Source organism: Solanum dulcamara, chromosome 9 (assembly GCF_947179165.1).
Source record: "Solanum dulcamara chromosome 9, daSolDulc1.2, whole genome shotgun sequence".
Classification (NCBI taxonomy): domain Eukaryota; kingdom Viridiplantae; phylum Streptophyta; class Magnoliopsida; order Solanales; family Solanaceae; genus Solanum; species Solanum dulcamara.
The window spans coordinates 11,161,204-11,182,913 of NC_077245.1; the positions used below are offsets into that span (position 1 = coordinate 11,161,204).

General features: G+C 35.5%; 1 protein-coding gene and 1 pseudogene across 2 annotated transcripts; one reads left to right on the forward strand and one right to left on the reverse strand.

Moving 5' to 3' along the window:
- Window positions 1-4,506: 4,506 nt before the first annotated feature.
- Window positions 4,507-6,131, forward strand: LOC129902586 (sugar carrier protein C-like; annotated as a pseudogene).
- Window positions 6,132-7,413: 1,282 nt separating this feature from the next.
- LOC129902587 (uncharacterized) lies at window positions 7,414-21,533 on the reverse strand. Of its 2 annotated transcripts, none has more exons than XM_055977912.1 (15): window positions 21,353-21,533; window positions 21,221-21,244; window positions 21,031-21,115; window positions 20,414-20,480; window positions 18,847-18,892; window positions 18,362-18,472; window positions 17,928-18,015; window positions 17,425-17,518; window positions 16,634-16,694; window positions 16,413-16,543; window positions 15,464-15,581; window positions 14,743-14,866; window positions 8,995-9,102; window positions 8,793-8,867; window positions 7,414-7,614 (listed from the first exon to the last, which is right to left on the reverse strand). In XM_055977912.1, exons 1-15 carry the CDS (start codon window positions 21,407-21,409, stop codon window positions 7,577-7,579), a joined length of 1,227 nt encoding a protein of 408 aa, XP_055833887.1. In that variant the 5' UTR covers window positions 21,410-21,533; the 3' UTR covers window positions 7,414-7,576. The 2 variants fall into 2 exon arrangements, with proteins under 2 accessions (XP_055833887.1, XP_055833886.1); XM_055977911.1 differs by having other exon boundaries at window positions 21,221-21,280; window positions 21,353-21,532.
- Window positions 21,534-21,710: the final 177 nt, after the last annotated feature.

Sequence of the window (21,710 nt, forward strand, 5' to 3'; positions counted from 1 at the left end):
TTTTTAATCAGGCTCCTTGATTGACGCGGCAAATTCAATTTTTAAATAAAAAGAATCCCACAAGTCATGCACAATATATTTCATTATACTTTCTAATCAAAATGAACTCGTCAAGCTCCGAACTTCTTGATTCTTTACTAGAATTTCATCAATTGAAAAAATTGCTTGATTTCTTCGTCCAAAATATAATAATAGGTATTTTTCAATTAACAACGAATAATTCAATTAAATTTTGCTTTAGTTTCAAATCATGATCTCTCAAATTTGATTTCTAACATTTAGTTTCTAACATTGTAATCTAACAAATTTATTGTTTAATGCTTCTCGACATTTCGATTTGTATTTATGAAATTAGATTGAATTGTAATTGCATCAATAATATTTTTTGATCTACTGGTTAATTTTCTCTACGTAGCAATTGAGTTTTTTCCGAACATAAAGATTTGTATTTTTTATGTATTGGATCTGGAGATTCAACAAATTTGCTGATTTCAAGGTTAAATTATGCTTGTGGTGTAATTTGTATTTGTATCTTTTGAAATTTTTGATACATTTCCTATTTAATTTGAATTTTCTGCATATATGATGATTTGCATAAATATAAAATATACAAATACACATGGGTTAGAGTATGTAGAAACATACAAATCAAATGTATACAAAAATTATTAACAGATAAAATCGTATAAGATATACAAATGAGAAATGCTAGACAATTATTGTATATATACAACTGATGCATATACACAAACAAGTAATTGTATATAATTACTGAAAATATATAAATAAAACTTAAATTTTCATATATGGGTTAAAAATACAACAATATATAAATCAAATGTACATAAATAACATTTATAGATAGGTCTCGGACTCTAATCCAAACATTCAATCTAATTTCATAAATACAAATCAAAATGTCGAGAAGCATTAACCAATGTGCCATCTTGATATAATCCAAACAGTAAAAATTTTGTGTCATCTCGATTTAATGTGTGTCTCTTTTTTCAATATTTGTCTTCTGCTTTTTTAAACACTTTATTTGATTCAAGTCTCGGACTCTAATTTCTCTTGGCTTGACGAGCCTATATATTTTCTTATCTCCATTTTTTATCCTTAGTTCACCATATAAGCATTCAAAAACTGTTGTTTAAGCTATCTGTCGTAATCAATAACTTCGCTAATTTATACTTCTTCCTATTAGACATTTCTTTATTTAGAAAATTTTAAATTGTCAATCAATTTTGAATGCTATGAAGGGTATATTTTTTTATTTTATTTTATTTTATTTTTATTTTTATTTTTTGGGAAGGGACCCTATACGAGGCTCCCACCTCTCGTGCACAGTCAGGGGTTGAGCAGCACCCAAGCCTTATCATACATAAAATATAAAGATACAAGAAGGGGAACATAACATTACCTCCGAACTTAAGGTGGTTCATAAGTCTGCAGACCTACTAAGGTCGGCTAACTCATCCCCGATACTAGAAAGTTCTTCCTAAATACTAGAAAAGCAGTAAACCTATGAGAGGACTCCTCTTGATACAATGCGACTAGGAAAAATCATAAATGAGGGAGACTCTCCCCTTCCATGTGACTACAAGAAAGAAACCTACACTAGTCCTATTCAAATAAGCTACATTTTATACATAGCTAATTGAAGAAGATCAAGTATACGAAACTTCTAATTTCTATGGATCGAGATTGTTCTTTTCATCTTTGTTCTTCCCAGTCTTGTCATACCGATTTTGTCCAAGTATCTTTTAGTAGTTATTGAGAATACTCCAAGATTAGCTAAATTTTGTGGATGGTTATGTAGCTGATCTTATAATTGCATCTCTGTAGTGTTGTTGAAGTTCTGCAAGCTGTTGTATCTTGTTTTCGGATGCTTCAGCTATGTATTGTACCTCTTATCAGCTGGAAAATTAGAGGCAACATAGAGAAATTGTTGCTGAAGACAGCATCCTTCACATTAGAGGCAACATGGAGGAATTGCAGTTTTGCAATTCCCTGCTACAACTCTGTTTTGCTGCTCCTTTATGTTGTATCTGCACAAAGGAGTTAAACCAGAATAGAAGTCCAATTGTTGACTCCTGTGTTGCAGTCCTGTAGTACCTGCACAGTAAGCCATAGACAAAACACCTAATCTAGTTTTACTTCTAATGGTAAGATGATTAATCTATAGAAGCAATACACGAGGGAGACTCTCCTTTTTACAATATTCCTAACAGTGGAGACTTTAAAATAGATATATCTATGAATTAGAGACATCCAAACTACAATATAAGTTAGGAACATTAGAGATAAGAAATGTTCAAGGAGGTTGTTTGATCCTTTTTAATCTTCTTCTCCTGAAGCTTGCCATTCCTATCTTGTCTAGCTTTATGTAGCCCTTGGTTTCTTGTGGAAGTTGTTGAAGGTTGTAGAAGTGCTGTGTATTATCAAGTTTATGGCTATACTTAGTTAATGTATCAGCTGGAAAATTTGATTCTCGAAAAACATGTTTGCATTGGAAGAATTCTAGCATTTGGACCAGTTGTTGGAGTTCCTTAACGTAGTTTTGAAAGCTCCAGGGTGGTTTGATGTCCAGATTCAGCCACTTGATCACAAGTTCAGAATCTACTTCCAATATTACTCTATTATAACCATGTTGAAGGCACCAATTAATGCCAAAACTGGCTGTCTGCACTTCAGCTTGATTATTGGTTCCAACTCCCAAAGGAGAGGCAAAAGCATATATCAGATTACCCTTATGATCCCTTACTATGCCTCCTGCTCCTATTTTTCCTGGGTTGCCTATGGCACTCCCATCTGTTAAGTTTAACAATGTTAGGGGGGGAGGGGGTTGAGCCATTTAACCTGGGTTACTTTTATGTCATGCTTACAGTTTTCTATCCAAATAATGAGATCCTTCCAAGCTGGTGGCCATGGGATATATGGAAAAGCTGTAGTAATCAGCATGTATATTTCCTTGATTATATTGAACTTCACTCTAGTAGTACTAGATTTCTTTCCTCCATATTTACTTGCACAACTGTTCTTCCAGACATTCCAGCAAATAAATATAAGGATGGCTTGCAACATGAGTTTATGTACAGCATTGTTTGGTTTGTAGGTCCACCATCTCATCAAGATGCTTCTAATGGAGTTGTGGTCCTGCATGATTCCCCCACAGTTGGAGAAATATGTCCAGATGTGTTTAGCAAAGCTTCCAGAGACAAAAATGTGATCTATGTTGTCCAAACCAGGCCTGTAGCAGCATGAGCACTCTGCAGTTTCTCTCCCCAAAGAAATCAGTTTATCATTGGTTGGCAGTTTGTGTCTCAATGCTCTCCAAAGCAAGAATGAAGCCTTGAAAGGAATGTTAGTATGCCATGTCATCCTATCAGTCAATGTCTTATTTTTTTTCTTCCTCACATGTTCCCAAGCTGATTTACAAGTGAAATTTCAATGTGACTGCAGCTTCCATTGATGGTTCATTTGAATTGCTTAAGTTAAGTAGGGATAAATTGCCTAAGTATATCTGAGATCCCCTATTTTTAAATTTAAATCAATATTATATGTGGGCGATAAATAGTGTAAGTATTTTTTAGAATTTTTTTTGGCAAAATCTATTCGGTCGTAGAATTTGTCTAGTTTGAATTTTCGGCAAAAACTCAAAATCAACAAAAAAAAACTTTGTTTTAGGCCAAAATATATTCATGGAGTTCTTTTAAAAAATTTAAAATTTACATCAAACTTTTATATTTTATAAAAGTCCATTTATTTATGAGTCCAACTAATTCGGAATTTTTAATTAAGATCGACAAAAAAATGTTAGAATTTAAAAATTCTCTCTCCCATTCACCCTCATTAAATACACTGCTGATCTATAAGAACAGAGCTAAATTGCGCACACAAAGAAGAAGAGGAGGAGGAGGAACTCCTAGCAAAAATTGTTCTATCAACTGTCGCAGTTCACTATGAAGACAAAATTCGAAGGTAATTTACTAAAATCTACTAACATTTTGAATTTTCTTCAGATTGATTTTGCTTGATTTAATTTGTTCTGATTTTTGAATAATGCATTATCTAGTTCATTTAAAAATAATAATTTTGTGCCAAACTAATGATATTTTTAATAGTTTTTAGAATTTATGAATATAAATCATCATGTGTCATCCTCTTTTCTCTTTAGAAGTGAATTATATTTTAACAAATTATGGCCAAACACACATTGAAATTTCAATCCAACTTCACCTAAAATTAGAAAGAAAAAAAACCGTTGCTAAGCAGTAGTTGTAGTACTAATAATTACATCCCTGATATACTGGGATGAAAAGACTCTAGTTTTCCTATTTAGAATATCTTTTCTTTCTATATTAAATTTGTCCTAATTAGATAGTAAAAGGGATATTAAAACTGCAATATACTTAATCCTACGCAATTTAGAATTGTAATCCTAATCATTCTCAAATCTAGTTTTTGACATCTATATATGCCCTCCTCTATAGACACGATCTCTAAACATACACACACTATTAACTAAATAAATCTTCCTATTGATCTTGATCATGGCTGGTGGGAACTTTATCGCTGCTAATGAAGAGGGTGGCGAGTACCCAGGGAAGCTAACACGTTACGTGGCGCTTACTTGTATCATGGCAGCCATGGGAGGATTGATCTTTGGTTACGACATTGGAATTTCTGGGGGAGCTACTTCTATGCATCCTTTTCTCAAACTCTTCTTCCCTTCTGTTTACCGCAATCAGGCCATCAACACCTCCACCAATCAGTACTGCAAGTTCGACAGCCAGTTGCTCACCCTTTTCACCTCTTCTCTCTACGTGGCTGCCTTCGTTGCCTCCTTTGTCGCTTCCAAAGTTAGTAAGGAACGCGGTAGAAAAGTGACCATGTTCCTTGGAGGTCTATTCTTCTTGTTTGGTGCTGCACTCAATGCTGTTGCTGTCCACATTACCATGCTTATCTTGGGTCGTATCCTCTCAGGTTTGGTGTTGGATTTGCTAATCAGTCGGTCCCTATTTATTTGTCTGAGATTGCTCCCTACAAGTACAGGGGTACATTCAACGTCCTCTTTCAATTGGCCATCACCCTCGGCATCTTGATAGCCAATATCGTCAATTTCCTTACTAACAAGATCTCTGCCGGTTGGGGCTGGAGAGTCAGCCTAGGAGGTGCAGCCGTGCCAGCGCTAGTCATCTTGATTTCGTCCGTCTTTCTCTCCGATAGTCCCAGTTCCCTGATCGATAGGGGAAAATCAGAGGAGGCAGAGAAATATTGAAAAATATCAGGGGAGTCGACAACGTGAAGGCTGAATTAAAGGACCTTGTGGAGGCGAGTGAAGCATCAAAGAAAGTAGAAAACCCATGGACAGACCTTTTGAGAGTCCGAAAGTACAAACCCCAGTTGATTTTATCAGCTCTGATTCCGACATTCCAGCAGCTCACAGGGATTAACGTGGTCATGTTCTATGCTCCCGTGCTTTTCGAAACACTAGGCTTTAAGGCGAACGTTTTCCTCATGTCCGCTGTCATCACCGGGGCTGTCAACGTGGGTGCAACTTTTATTTCAGTCTATTGTACAGACAGGTACGGCAGGAGGGTACTTCTCCTCACGGGTGGCGTCCTAATGTGTGTATTTCAGGCATTAGTGGCAGGTCTTATTGGTTGGAAATTCGAAACTACAGGGGTAGTCGCCACCGTTTTGCCCCAGAGCTACGCAATATTAGTGGTTCTGTGCATCTGCGTATTCGTGGCTGCGTTTGCATTCTCATGGGGTCCATTGGGATGGTTGATTCCAAGTGAGATTTCTCCACTGGAAATTCGATCTGCAGCACAAAGCGTGACAGTGTCGATGAACATGTTATTCACGTTTGGGGTGGCACAAATATTCTTGAAGATGCTGTGTTGGATGAAGTTTGGGTTGTTTATCTTCTTTGCTGCCTTTGTTTTTATAATGACTCTATTTGTCTACTTTTATGTGCCCGAAACAAAGAATATACCCATTGAAGAGATGTCCCGAGTCTGGACAGAGCATTGGTACTGGAAGAATTACGTCGATGATGGTCATGCACAATCCCCTGTGAAGAAATAGAATTAACACATAGTTTATTGTTTTAGTATAGGCTTTCTTTATTTTATTTTATTTTTAATCAATATACATTCTTTCTGTTTTTTTTTATGTTCTGGAAAATTGGGTGCTTTGTTAATTTTACATAGTAGTGTTCTTTCTATGCAATATATTAGAGTTTTTAATTCCCACTTAACTAGTCTAAGGTTACAAATAAAAGTAATTTGGTTCAAGAAAAAGAGACTAAGGTGAAAATTGTTTGTGCATATGCCCCCAAAAAAGAACTAAGTTGACACTGAATCCCGAGAAATTTCAAATGCCTGAATACACAGCCAAATGATGACAATGTGATAATTTAATTTTGTTTGAAAGCATAAACTTGTCAAGAAAGTCATCTCCGCATGACTTGCAAAGTAGGAACTTGAGGTTACTCAATGCTTCTCGTGTAGTATGTAGTCTGATAAATAATTGTTGGGTTTTAAAGATGAAGTATAGTATGAATTGGTAAATTGAGGAAAATTAAATCGGAATAAAGTTTATCTGTCCTCTTTGGATAGGTAGAGGAAGATTTACAAAAAATAACAACAATTATAGCAAATGTCAACGAAAGATGTACATTCATTTCCCAAGTCACCAAACTGTCCTACTTTATGAAGATAATGTAACTGTGTGTCAACACGAGAGAAGGCTTAATACAATTAGTTGGTCCACTAATATAATCTTTTTGGTTTTCATGGTGTTATATTATATTCGTTGGGGTCATATGAATTCGAGAAATAATAGACCTTTTGAGATAATTTCAAAGGAAAGAAATACAAAATATTTTCTGAAACGCTTGTAGCAGGTTGGAATTATGTATAAAAACAAGAAACACTATGCAATTAGACAAACATCCTTACTATACCTAATAAATTCTATTATCGCCCGCATCACCAGATACACAGATACATTAGATACATTGTCCGAGTTTGCTCCAGATACTTGTATCCAATACAAAGTACATTCAATAATTGATACAGAATACACGGAATGAAATTGATTTTGAATACACGAATACATGAAATTGATACTGAATACATATATTCATGAAATTGTACAACTCAAATACATTGTAAAATATTGATAAAAAAAAGAGAGACGAGCGAGAGAATCAGTGTATCCCAAATACATGTAAATCACGCTTTGGATATAGTGCATCTGAAATAAATTACACCTAATCTGACTCGCATATATCGAAGCTGTCAGATACATGTATTCAAAACAATTAACTGGCGGAAAATGTAAGTTTGGACCAATAATAGTTTGTTTTATGTTATTTTCTGAAAAGACAATGGGCAAAGCCGGTTGGTGATATGAACTGAAGTGCAATAGAAGTACAATCCTTATTAAGAGTAGGAGAAATCATATCACGATGTATAAATTAATGCTACCAAGAAGATAAAATTAGAAACAGACAGTCATTTCATCTCCCCCTAATTCACTTTCTATCTTGGCATTCCATTCCAGCTCATGCTTCCAGCTTTTTACGCCGCTCTTCATATGATGCTGGAAAATGTTCAAGGTTAGTTTAGATCAAAGGTACGATTATCATCATAATGTGTAGAGAAAATACATGAGGTTCCCTCTTGAGGTAGACACCTAAAGTTTGCAGGTTCTTATTACCCCACGGAACCATTGATGTGTGATTTGCACATAGTTTTCCACAACGGGGAATGACCCAAAAAGGAGATATATATGCTACTTTATAATAGTTTCGTGGGGGTAATAGGACCCCCCCACAAACTTTAGATGTCCACTTAAAAAAAGGTATTTTCTTTTATTTGTATATACACAAAGTTTGCACGTAAATGGATGTGTATACGTGCATCTGGATTATGAAGCACACAAAAAGGAAGGTACTAGGAGTCAACTGACAAAGTTATGATCCATGGATTTGACAAGACAAAGAAATATGTTTTTTTTCCCTCTCTCAAAAAAAAGAGCCTTCTTTTCCATGATTTTTAACCAGTGAGTTCCTTTTTCTCAAGGAGTGGCACAGAGAGTGCTTGATGTCCCTTCAGCTAGCTTTGCGTGATATCAGTGAAACAAGAAAGCATTTGTAAAAAACAGGAAAACTATTCAACATTTCTATGGTAAATAACCTCATAGCAAAGATAAGTCACCATCACAATCGTTAATCAAGAAGACAAGAACGAGACAGTTCATATGATACATACTTTAAGACGCTAAACAAGAACAAAGTTCGCTCGGAGACACAAATTATTATTTCAACATTGTTCATTTTTCAGAGAGATAATGGTCAAAAACACACCTAAACTATGCGAGTTTCATAACACAACTATCTCATGTTCCCTTTTCCTGCCTGAAGTATCACTAGCTGCTCAATTTTCCAATGTGAACTATCTCCATCTATGTATTAAAACACACATAGTTGAGTAGATGGTAATAGTTCAGGTAGGAAAAAGGAACAGTTGGACAGTTGGTCTAATCAACTTCGAGGTGTGTTTTGATATATCGGTGATAGTTCAGATAGAAAAAGGGAATAACTGATAGCTGGGGTATGAAACTCGCGTAAAAGTGATAGTCGAGGTGCTTTTGACCATTTAACTCTTTCAAGAACATGTTAATATTGATGTTTATAGCACTGTCAAAAGTCCCAAATTCAAGCAAGTTTTATCAAATGATTGAAAAGAGATAGAAGATCCAGAGGAAGAAGAACTCACGCTCAGTTGGTCGAGTCAATAGAGGAATGTGGGAAGCTCCTTTCTTCTTAGTATGGTCACTTGATATATTGTTGTCTGAAATTGAAAAATTCAATCAGGATTATTTTACTTACTAAGAAAAAACAAGTTTTGTATCTTAGAAATATGTTATAGGTGGAAAATGTGTATAAAAATTTGCAAGTACAAGTACTGAATAACCTACCAATTTCAATACATGATGAGTTTAGCAAAGCTTCATGAAAAATTGCGGAATGAAGTTTATAACTTCGGCATTCCCGCTCCAAATGCTCATTCAAAGCCTGCTTTGAATCTGGGAAAAAATTCCACAAAAATGTTTGTAGGTTATCCAATTAGTGCAATGTCTAACAAAAAAAAACATGTGGTATAAATCACAACCAGGAACAAATATCAAATATTGATGTCTATTTCCCCCCCAAAAGTCACAGGGAAAGGAGAGGAGAGACTTGAGTAAAATGAAATCATAATCACAAAAGCACTCTTTTTGAATATTATATATAATCACAAAAAGCAATCTTTTGAAGAGAGGCTACTATGTTGTGACACCCAATAAAAGAAAAGAAAAGGATGTATGTTGGGCGAACTACAGCTCCTTATGGAACAAGTCCAGAAAAGAACAACTATTGATGAAAACCATTCTGTTACAAAATGTACACAGTTATATCTACTCATAATATTCATAGCATAATCATAGAGATATTTAGGGATCTTTTCTGATTTTGTTTCCTTAGATATATTTACGTGAACACCTACAAATAGCTCTTATTCTTGGAATAATATAACAAGGAAATTGATCCATTGGCTCTGTATTTCACATGGTCAGAGTGGGTTATCCTGCTTTGTCCGAGTTAGATCAGAAAAAAAAATACGACTCATCCGAACTTGCTAGAGCTGGGTTAGTGTACGTACGTGAAAGAGGTTCTATACCTGAAGTTTAACTGCTGGCACCAATCTAGGGAGGAATGCCTCCTCCGATATACAAAACTCCAGAATTCAATAGTCAGAGGGAAGAGCGTGAGACACGCATCGGCAAAGCTGTCGGAGACATTGAAGATCTTGAAGTGCGGATATGTTACGAAGTCTTGACATTTCTAGACGATTTGTGGTGGTTCTCTATCATTGGACCATATTTTAGAGAAGAGAATCCTTGAAATAGAATTTGTGCACTCTCTTTGGTCAGGTTTGACACTTTTCTGTTTATTGCTATTTACTCTTTCATTTTGGTATATGGTTGGAGGCTGTCTGCGAAGTGCAACAGTGAGTTGAATGATTGCTCAACAATTTGTGAACTTGGTATTGTTTTGGAGGCTATCTGTTGCCTGCTTATTTGTAAAATTGTTTTACAATGCAACTTCGAGTTTGGTTGTCAACCTTTTGATTTGGTCTGTGCCCATTAGCTACTGTTTGTCTTTCTTTTTGGGTATAGTGTGACTTTCAGATGTAGCCTACTTGGTATGTTCTATTAGTTTCAACATCAATTTGTTCTGATACAGTGAGCATTAGTTGGAAAGAAAAAATGACTGTTCAGGGTGAGGTTGCTGCTTCTAGTCCATTTTCTGACAAAATGGTTTTGATTTTCAGTTGAGGAGTTTGCTAAATTCTCTCAATATAAGCAATTATTGAAGGAATCCACTTCGGTCAATGCTTTTGCCAGGTCAGATAAAGCATGTCTTATCACCTCTTCAAATAAATGGGTGATTGATTCAGGTGCCACCAATCATATGACAAGTAATCCTAATATTTTTTCTAGTTTTCAACCAAACAAAGCACCCTCTCCCGTTACCGTATCTGATGGATCAACCTGTAACAGTGTTGGATCTGTAACCGTTAAATCTACCTCCTCTATTACCCCATCATATGTATTAAGTTTACCAAAATTGGCCTTTTAGTCTGATTTCTGTTAGTAAAGTTACAAGAGACCTTCATTGTTATATCTCTTTCTTTCCCGATCATTGTTTGTTTTGTGATCTTAGGACAAATTAGGTTTTTTGTTTCGTGATCTTACGACAAATTAGGTTTTTTGTTTCGTGATCTTACGACAAATCAGGTTATTGGTAAAGGACATGTATCTGATGATCTCTATATCCTTGATGAATGGGAATCTCGATTTGTTGCTTGCTCAAGTGTCGTGTCTCTATTTGAAGCACATTGTCGATTAGGACATCCTTCTCTAACTGAAGAAGCTTTGTCCTCAGTTTCAGAATAGTTCCTCATTGGAATGTGAGTCATGTAAATTTGCAAAACACCATCTTATCTCAATAGGTCCAAGGGTTAATAAGCGAGTTGTGTCTGCTTTTGAGTTAGTACATTCAGATGTTTGGGGACCACGCCCTGTTGTTTCTAAAATTGGCCATAATTACTTTGTCACTTTTGTGGATAATTTTTCTCGAATGACTTGAATTTACTTTATGAAAAGTCGATCTGAAGTGTTTACTCAATTTACTGCCTTCTGCGCTGAAGTTAAAACTCAATTCAGTGCCTCAATACAGATTCTAAGGAGTGAAAATGTTAAAGAATATATGTCAGAATTATTTCGGTCTTACATGAGAAACCACGATATTCTTCGTCAGTCTTCATGTGTTGATACACCTTCTCAAAATGGAGTTGTTGAGAGGAAGAATAGGCATCTACTTGAGATAGCTCGGGCAATTTTGTTCTAATTGAAAGTCCCTAAACAATTTTGGGCTGATGCAGTCTCTACAACTTGTTTTCTAATCAATCGCATGTCGTCAACTGTGTTGGCAGGTAATATGCCTTATAGTGTTCTTTTTCCAAACAAATCATTATTCTCGATGGAACCTAAGGTGTTTGGAAGCACATGTTATGTTCGAGATGTTCGACCATCTATTACAAAATTGGATCCAAAGGCATTAAAATGTGTTTTCTTGAGCTATTCTCGACTTCAAAAAGGATATATGTGTTACTCTGTTGAACTTGGCAAATACCTAGTGTCAACTGATGTGGTATTTTCAGAGGCTACACCATACTTCTATGCACCTCCCATTTCTACAAGTCAGGTTGCGGAAGATGAGAGGTTAGTCTATCAGGTTACTCGTGTTGTAACAGAACAATCAGATGATGTTGTTCTTCCATCTTCTATTTCGTTTATTGAGAATCAATCAACTATTATGCCTCCAGAACCTGTTGTTCCAGCAAGACCGCCAATTGTTCAAGTTTACTCAAGGAGGCAAGGTAATGATGATACTTGTCCTAAATCAACTCCTTCATTATTAGCTCCTTCTCCACTTGATTCTTCAGGAAATCTTGACCTTCCTATTGTAAATCCACATATTCCACTGCTAACTTTGTTTCTTATGACCACTTATCTCCTGCATTTAGTTGTTTGATTGGCTCTCTAGACTCTATCTCTATTCCCAAAACAGTGAAAGAAGCCTTAACTAATCCTAGATGGCATGATGCAATGTTTGAAGAGATACATGCTCTGGATGAAAATCACACTTAGAATTTGGTGGATTTACCCAAGGGAAAGAAAGCAGTAGGATGCAAATGGGTCTTCACATTCAAAGTTAATCCTGGTGATTCTGTTGCAAGACTTAAGGCTACACTTGTGGCTAAAGGTTATGCTCATACTTATGGGGTAGATTATGCGAACACTTTCTCCCCCGAAGCTAAGACCACCTCTGTTCGTTTGTTTATTTCTTTGGCTACTTCTCAACATTGGCCTTTACATCAGTTGGATATCAAGAATGCTTTCCTTCATGGCGATCTCCATGAAGAGGTGTATATGGAGCAACCGCCTGGGTTTGTTGCTCGGGAGGAGTATGGAAAAGTTTGTCATCTGGAAAAATCTCTATATGGTCTAAAGCAGAGTCCTCGTGCCTGGTTTAGAAAATTTAGAGGTGTAATTCAGGAATTTGGGTTGAAGAAAAGCAAGTGTGATCACTCAGTCTTTTACAAACAGTCAGTGATGGAAATTATTCTTCTAGTTGTCTATATTGACGATATTGCTATCACAGGAGATGATTGTACTGGAATTTCTTCTATCAAGCAGTTTTTACATGCCAAGTTTCATACCAAAGATTTGGGACAACTGAAATACTTCTTGGGTATAGAAGTAGCTAGAAGCAAGAATGGGATTTTCTTATCTCAAAGAGCCCGTTTGGATGGCTTAAAAAAGTAACTTTTATGTATGAAGTGCTTTTAAAACTTTGAAATGCTGAAAGTTATTTTTATAAATAAGCATTTGAGTGTTTGGATAAAAGTGCTTAAATGAGGAAAATGATGTGAATTTTAGGGTTAAAAGAATAAAAAGGGTAGTTTGGGAATTTAGTTAAAATATAAGGGATATAAAAGTAATTTCCATGGTCAAAGAAAATGACTTTAAGCACTTAGAAAAAAAAGTTAGGAATCCTAACTTTTCATTTTTGACTGACTTTAAGAACTTTATGGCTTAAAGTTAGCATTAGGCAAACACGTCCAAAAGCTAAAAAGAGATTTAAGTTGGTTTTGACCAACTTAAAGCCCATCCAAACGGGCTCAAAGAAAGTATGTACTTGACCTACTCGCAGATACTGGAAAGTTGGGAGCGAAACCGTGTGGCACACCAATGGTTCCTAATGTAAATCTTACTAAGGATGATGCCGACCCTTTTGATGATCCGGGAAAATACAGGTTAGTTGGGAATTTGAACTACCTTACTATGACTCATCAAAATATTGCCTATGCAGTCAGTATTGTTAGTCAATTCATGTCTGTACCAACAGTCAAACATTGGGCTGCCTTGGAACAAATTCTATGTTATTTGAAAGGAGCTCCTGGCTTGGCATATTGTATAGTGACCACAAACATACTCGTGTTGAATGTTTTGCATATGCAGATTGGGCTGGATCAAGAATTGATGGAAGATCGACTACTGGCTATTGCCTTTTTGTTGGTGGAAATCTAGAATCTTGGAAGAGTAAGAAACAAAATGTTGTATCTCGATCTAGTGCAGAGTCCGAGTATACAACTATGGCTTAGTCCACATGTGAAATACTATGGATACAACACCTTTTAGCCGAGGTTAGTTTGAATCCTTCTTTTCGAGTAAAACTTTGGTGTGATAATCAAGCTGCTCTACACATTGCCTAAAATCTAGTGTATCATGAACGGACAAATCATATTGAGGTCGATTGTCACTTTGTCCGTTAGAAGATTCAAGAGAACGCCATTTCTACTGGCTACGTGAAGACAGGAGAGCAACTGGGTGATATATTCACAAAGGTTTTGAATGGAACTCGGGTGAAATATCTTTGTAACAAGTTGGGCATGATTAATATCTATGTTCCAACTTGAGGGGGAGTGTTACAAAATGTACAGTCATATCTACTCATAATATTCATAGCATAATCATAGAGATATTTAGGGATCTTTTCTGATTTTGTTTCCTTAGATAGATTTACTTGTACACCTACAAATAGCTCTTATTCTTGGAATAATATAACAAGGAAATTGATCCATTGGCTTTGTATTTCACACATTCAAAGACATTTTTTATTATTTGGTACTACTACTTCAACCTAATAGACTCGTAATCAAGTTCCCTTATCAAACAAAGGGGAAAAAAAGACTAACGATCATGTTGGCAATATCATCAGTCTACCGTGAATACAAAACAGCAAATGAAATAGTGACAAAGCTCCTCAATGAGACTAGAGTGCTGCTAATAGCAATTCATTGAGTTAATACCAGGTTATGTTAGGGACAAATGGCTAAAGTTGATAACTCATACAGCTATGCTGACAAGATCCAGGAAAAGAGAATGAACCATAAGAAACAATAAAATTAAAACATGATTACCCTGATCTAACAACACGTAAAATAAAAACAGAGGAAATATAGTTTTCAAGGATCCTAAAATTTCTTAGAAAGAAAACTGGAACTGACATAAGACTAAAGAATTCTGGATATAAATACCATTCAATTCAAGTACCTGATGAACAAATAAATTTAAGACCTTCGAATTCACAGGATTGAAGAACTAGAGGTATTTCTGGAGCCATTGGGAACTGAGGTTTCCGTGGTGTTCTTTCTATATCCAGTAGCAAATCAATTACCTACAATTTCATAATTGAAAATGCCTTATGATAAGATACATGAATTAGAAAACATCACCATAAGGTCCATCAACACAAAGGTTTTACATAGACAACCCTGAAAGCTATGTCCAATTAGGACGTTGAGGAAAATTTGAGAAACACGAGCAGTGTTTAGGACATGGGTGTGTGCATTTTACATATATCATAGAATCACAATTAAGACTGAGACATCAAAGAGATTTTCACAGGGCAGAAAGCCCAACCTGCCCAAACCTCAATGGCATCAATTGACTCAGAACAAACTGAAAATGTCCACCAGATTCAAGAAGCATACAAGAATAACCCTGATGCTACTCACACGGTGGTGAGGACACAAAAAGGCATTCTATTACAAGGTTGAGTAGACTTGGTTGACCAGTGATCTGGTATTATATACAATTATGGCAAACTCCACAAGTTGCTTCAGTTTTCATCACAAGATTGACAAAACTTTAGTTATTGTTCTAAAAGAAGAAAAAGGAAAATCTTAAGTTCTCCAGAAAATGGATCACATCAATTGAAAGGTTGCAGTAACAGGTTTCAGAGAAAATATTGTTAGGACATGAATATTCATACATTAGGGGACTCAAGACCCTGGCCAATCAGAAATAGTACAGCAACCATGCACCGGACTTGATGCCAAAGGAAAGCACTGCCTTTGATTTTCATAATCATGAGTTGATCAGCTTTGTCACTACAATTAAAAAATACGTAAAGGCGTGAAAAGCATTTCAATATGTATATCAGTATATGTATAGTATTACAAAAGCCAATAACCGGTTTCAGTAAGAAATTTTAGATGATGAGCAAAAGAGCATCATTTAAGAAGCTGCTCTAAATTGCTGATAACAAACTAGATAGAGTTCTTGTCCCAATTAGTACTGACCATATCAACAAACTTAACACTACAGAATTACGAAAATAACTAGACAAACGATACACATTTAAGGAGAAATACCCAAAAACTTAAAGGCACTTGCAAAACGAAGACAAAAGGACAGAGATTTCGCTAGATTCAAGATCTCGAGATATTCATAAAATGTTACCGATAGTTACTAAAAGAAGGAAAATGAAAAAAAAAAATAATCACTAATCCAACTATAAAACCCAAGTGCATATTCACAAGTATTTGCAAATATTTCTGCATAATGTATGTCAAGTGACAACGCCATCAGGGAAAAGCAGTATCTAGGATTTCTCAATCTTCACATCGCATGCCATCTGAAAATATAGCTTAATGCTTCTTAATATCAACTTTCATGGGAACAGGTATAGTATTCCCTAAAATCACTTATCTACTTAATGTAGCAACTTTCTTTGACATTTTAAAACAAGCGTACCACAGATTCAAAGAAGACAATTACATAATTACGACCAAATCAGGAGAGGAAACAAGTCAAAGCGTCATAAAATTTCAAGAAGATCACACTGGTCAATTTATTAATCCTCTCTCTACAAGTAGAGAATAAGTAGAAAAAGGGACACAAAGTAGAAAAAGTCGAGTGTCAAGCTAATAGTAGAAAACCTTTCATTGAAGGGGAGAATTTCAAATGATATTATGTGCCGCCGGTAGTTGTGCACATTGCCTGCATCCATTTTGCAAAAATTTCTGAAATCATGTTCCCCTAAGAATTTCTCAGCAGCAGTCTCCATGGCCTGTTGAGCAATTTAAGAGTGTTAAGCTGAAAATTGGTGGAGTAAATCAGCATAACCAGGTCAACTGATTTCAGAAGGAAAGGTACACACTGTTATATTCAAGTTTCCCTGCCAAAAGAAGTAGTTGTACACCCTGCTCAAACAACTGAACCTGCAATTATTAAAAGGCAAAAAGGCTGTGAAACTATAATGAAGAACTGAAAAAACTATGTTATAACTTCTCAACTTTGAGGAGATAAGGATGTCAAATATGACTTCAAGGGGATCCAGGACATACTTTTTTCAGGTTTAGTTACGAGTGCACCTAATATACCTAGAGACTACATCAACTTGATAAATTCCTATGATAAGTTACCAAATAGAGTTTAGTACTGCTCATTTTCACAAGAAGCTGAGATCGTTATAAGATTTCATATGAAGGTTTTAAGAGTTCCCCCCCCCCCCCATTTTAAATTCAATTTGTTTCTACAACAACAACAAACCGAGTGTAATCCCACAGGTGGGGTCAGAGGAGGGTAAAGTGTACACAAACCTTACCCCCTACCTCGTGGATTGTATTCAAAACCTCATAATCTACTTGCATGCTCTTTTTTGGTTTGGGTACTGGTGATGCCCGGACAATCTTGTGCACATCTCAACTATTGGACCTTGCTCTCCAAGGTTTGCACTCACTTTACCAACCACTAGGCCACACCATGGTAAATGCAAAATATTTCTGTCCTAGGTATTATCAAAAGGATGATACTATGAAGTCCAGTATACATACTGAAAGAAAGCATGACATTTTAGAAAGAGTTAAGTATTTTTAAATGCTTTTAACAAACAAACTCTAACTATCTTAAAGATAGCTGGGAGCAAAAGTTATACAACGCATTACAAACCTTGCACTGAAACCAACTGGAATAGGAGACCAACCCATAATGCGAATGTCATTTGGCAGGACTCGGTTTAGTACTCTTACATAGTCTATTTCTCCTTGGTGAAGAAAATGTAAAACTGTGTCAAAAGGTTAGTAATAACTGAACATGAAAGCAACAAACTGATATTAGAGAAGCCATAGCTAAAAGAATTAGGAAGATTTGAAGCTTCACTTTCTTTTTGCACATCTTTAGTAGTCAACGTGAATTGGAAATATCTGTTTTGGTTTTCGTGAAAGATACAAGGTCATTTATCAAAGTGCAATCTAAGTACTCCAACATAATCAAACTCCATAAATGGCCACCTAACAGCCGTAAAACTACACCAGAACTTGCATAGAAAGAAAATAAGAGGCAATGCCGGGAGAAAGGAAGATGTGTGCCAAATCGCATTACAGTAAGTACATGGCAGATGACAATCAGAAAGGCTAAACATAGTAGTACATTGAAAGGAGATATCAGCAGACCACATGATTCTTCAAGAGAAATTTCCCCAGAATACTTATTGTCCCGTCTTGATTCCCTATGGTTTGACCTTAAGAACAGAGTAATCACCTGCAACAAGTATTTCTCATGTTTTAAAAGACATAAAAAAGAGTGTTATCAAAGATGAGAAACGCAAAAAAGGGACAAGTTAGGTCGAGGCTTTAAACCAAAGCACATATAAAGTGCGGGCTTTAATAAAGGAAGCGGCAAATGATGAAAAAGAATGAAAATGAAACTAAAGAATAATAATTACAATCATAAATAACAATTATATGGATAAAAGAATTAAGCTTCATGTTTTCTCTCTCTCTTGAGATATGCGCCAAATTATTAAAACAAAAAAATCCATTGCCAAAATATAGGTTACCTTTTAGTAAACAAACATACAACAAATTAATTGCTCTATTCAACTTACTTGGCCAACAGAGGAAACTCCCTTATCGGTTCTACCACATCGTGAGTATTGCAATTCCTTCTTGTCTCCAAATATGAGTCTTGTCCTCTCTAGAGCTTTGAAAAGTTCACCCTGCATGAAGAAAACCATCAGCATGTGCAAACAAAATACTCTATTGAGATACTAAAGTGCGGACGATAGAGTCACCCAAGCGCTACCACTGGAGAGAAGAGGCACCAAAACAACTTGTAAAAAGATTAAATAGTTCAAATTGTGCAATACATGCAAGGAAACATTGTTCTCCCAGAAAAGCACCAGATCATACTCTTTCAGTAGCTTAAGTCTCTCAATTTAAAGGACGGGAAACATGGACTATGATTTTTAAAAAGGAGTAAGATCAAAACATGTAGAACGTATTGTTGCATGTACTTGGTTAATCTATGTCCGTCACATTAAATGCTGGCCCAATTCTTAAAAGAAAATCATCTCAGAGGAGAACATAAGACCTCAACAGTGGGATCCATTTGAGCCTCCGAAGCAAAACCAAAAAACCTGTAATGCAGCATGAGAACACAGTTACAGTATAAACAAGGACTTGCTAATATTTGCATAAAGTAAAAAATGCAGACCCCAACTAAAATAGAATGGTAGAAACGCAATGTACATGCACCTTCAGTTTAGTTAATACTTAAACCACACTTAATCTGCATAAGATGGAAAAAGGTGAAAGATCAACCTGCAACCATTAGCATTCCAGAATGAAATAAGGAGCTCCATCCTAATACTTCAGGGAACCACTAGACAAATCTATGCAGAGTTATTAACAAGGCCATCTAGAGTAAGGATCAGGATGCAGTTTAAGTTGGTTTACATAACCCTTTTTCCAGGTGACATAGATGTCTTCATCTCTGCTTCTAGATGAAATGTTATAGAAGAAATTACTATAACAAAAGTGAAGTATGCCAGATAAAAACATCAAAAATGTATTCCATGAATTAATCCACCTCTTTCAATATTCTATCTGATGAATTAGAACCATGCAATTCTTCTTCTTTTTTTTCCCAATCTCAAATTGGAAGTTTTTTTCTAAATATGATTGGAACTACTTCATGAAATTATATACCAAAGTATAAATACCTTCTGATACGTGGCTCACTTTTGGCTGAAGTCAAATGTCAAATAACAAAATATTATCAGACAAGATGATGTTTGGTTAATGGATAAGATATCTTTTGTAATATTCTTATTGTTGGGAACTAAGAAGGACAAAGCCTGTGAATAAATCCAAATAACATAAGTACCAACTTTGTTGCTTAAATTTAAAGTATTCATTGGTTAAACCCAACTTAACGATTAGATGCTTCCTAAAGAAGGCTGTGTTTTAAGTATTGTCTTGTTGGAGGCTCTTTTAAAACTGAAATAACCTCTCCTGTACGAGAAATCTTGTCGAGGTCAATGTAAGATAAGCTTAACAGGAAATCAAGAATACATTCCCCTTTTTCTTCCAGGTGCATTTAGCTTTTCTTCAACTGTTTCCAATGTTTACAACTCCTTTATAGCCTAATCTTATGCTATATATAACGCTTACATCTATGGTCTGACGAAGACAGTAATGCCTTAAAGAGTTTATGAACTTACATTTAGTAATCCGCCGAAATTGCGTGATCTCTTTGTTACCTCTTATTTTCTTCTTTAACAATCCACTGAAATTTGTGTGATCTCTTTTTTACCTCTTATTTTCTTCTTTTGGACCCTTTTGAGATCTTACATCCTTTGTGCTTAAGACTAACGAGATGATTTTACAGGGTTCAAATAAATTTAAAGACAAGTAAAAAGCCCAAATTTATCTTGTCCAAATAATTTTTTTATCAGTAAGCCGACAATTATCTAGCCCGAAATATTTTAAACCACTTTTAGCCCTTTTGCTTACACAACTGCTACTGATGAAGAGCTAATCCAACACAAATAGAATATGAAAGTCTTTTGCATGTTCTCGACTAAGAACTTTCTTCCTCTTTTTTCAGTGGCCACATTGACAATGCAATCCTACTAAACTACTAGCAAGATGTATACCTCAGACCAAAATACATGACTTTCAAAGCAACATATCTTTTCGAGTGATGCATCATTGCTCCATAACCTATAAACAAAACAGGAATGTTTCAGCAACTCCATTTCGAATTACAGTATCAAAATTAAAGAGGAACATTTCTGCAGATTTCCAATTCAAATTACAGTATCAACTTGTAAAGATAGCTGACACATTACACTTAGAAATAAAGTGATAACTCATTCAGTACATAAAAAAGCCCGTAGTTAAACCAAGGGTGTGGTCTAGTGGTCAAAAGTGGGTAGAGCACATAAGGTCTCAGGTTCAAATTCCAGCATAGACAAAAAATACTAGGTGATTTCTTCCCATTTGTTCGAGCATTGGTGAACAGAGTTACCTGCTATCTGTGTTGGTAGTGGGAGTTTGCAGGTATCTCGTGAAATTAGTCAAGATGCACACAAGCTGGGCCCGGACACCACATTTATTTAAAAAAAAAGTAGCTAAATGAATTAACTCTCTTAACTAATTTTAGCACTTAAATTACCATTGGACACCCTCTTGGGCCTTGGCTTTCACATTGCATATAAAACTACAGCAACACATTCCAAATTCCAATCACAAAAAATTTCTCTACACAAACCTAAATCTCTGAGCTTATTTTTCTTCTTTCCATGACCATCCAAAACTCCGTTCTTCATAAAGCTGTCATTACCTTTCTCCTTTTTCTACATAGCAATAACAGCACATTAAAATTCACATCGAAAATTACAAATATAACTGAATACTATACCTTATAAACAAAATGAATATTATGTTGAAGAAGCAATAACCTCTTGGCAACTGCAATTCGAAAGCTGAGCAGATAATTTAGCGTTTTGAGATTCCAATTCCTGTTTTTCCAGTGGAAGATTTCAACACAATAAACGAAGTAGATTTTTTAAAAATTATCAACAAAAGTTTACCTTTATCCTGCTTCGAAGAATCTCGAGTTCCGACTGTAGGGTTGATACGAGGTCCATCTCCGGCTCCGGATATTTTGTGGAGCTCCACACTTCAGATTCGGAGCTCCGACTATTTATTTGGAGTTTGAGTAAACGTTTATCTTGATGCAGCTTTTTAAGTTAGCTATAAGCCTATAACACAATGGATCCATAAAGTGACTTTAATTTAATTTGGCCGCCTAATTGATATTTATATCCTCCCACACAATTTATTTTATTGGTGCATACTCAAAATCAAAATTAAAAGACATTAATTATCAATTAAAGTAAAATTAAAAAATACGTTTATATAATATGCCTAACACAAATGTAAAATCAG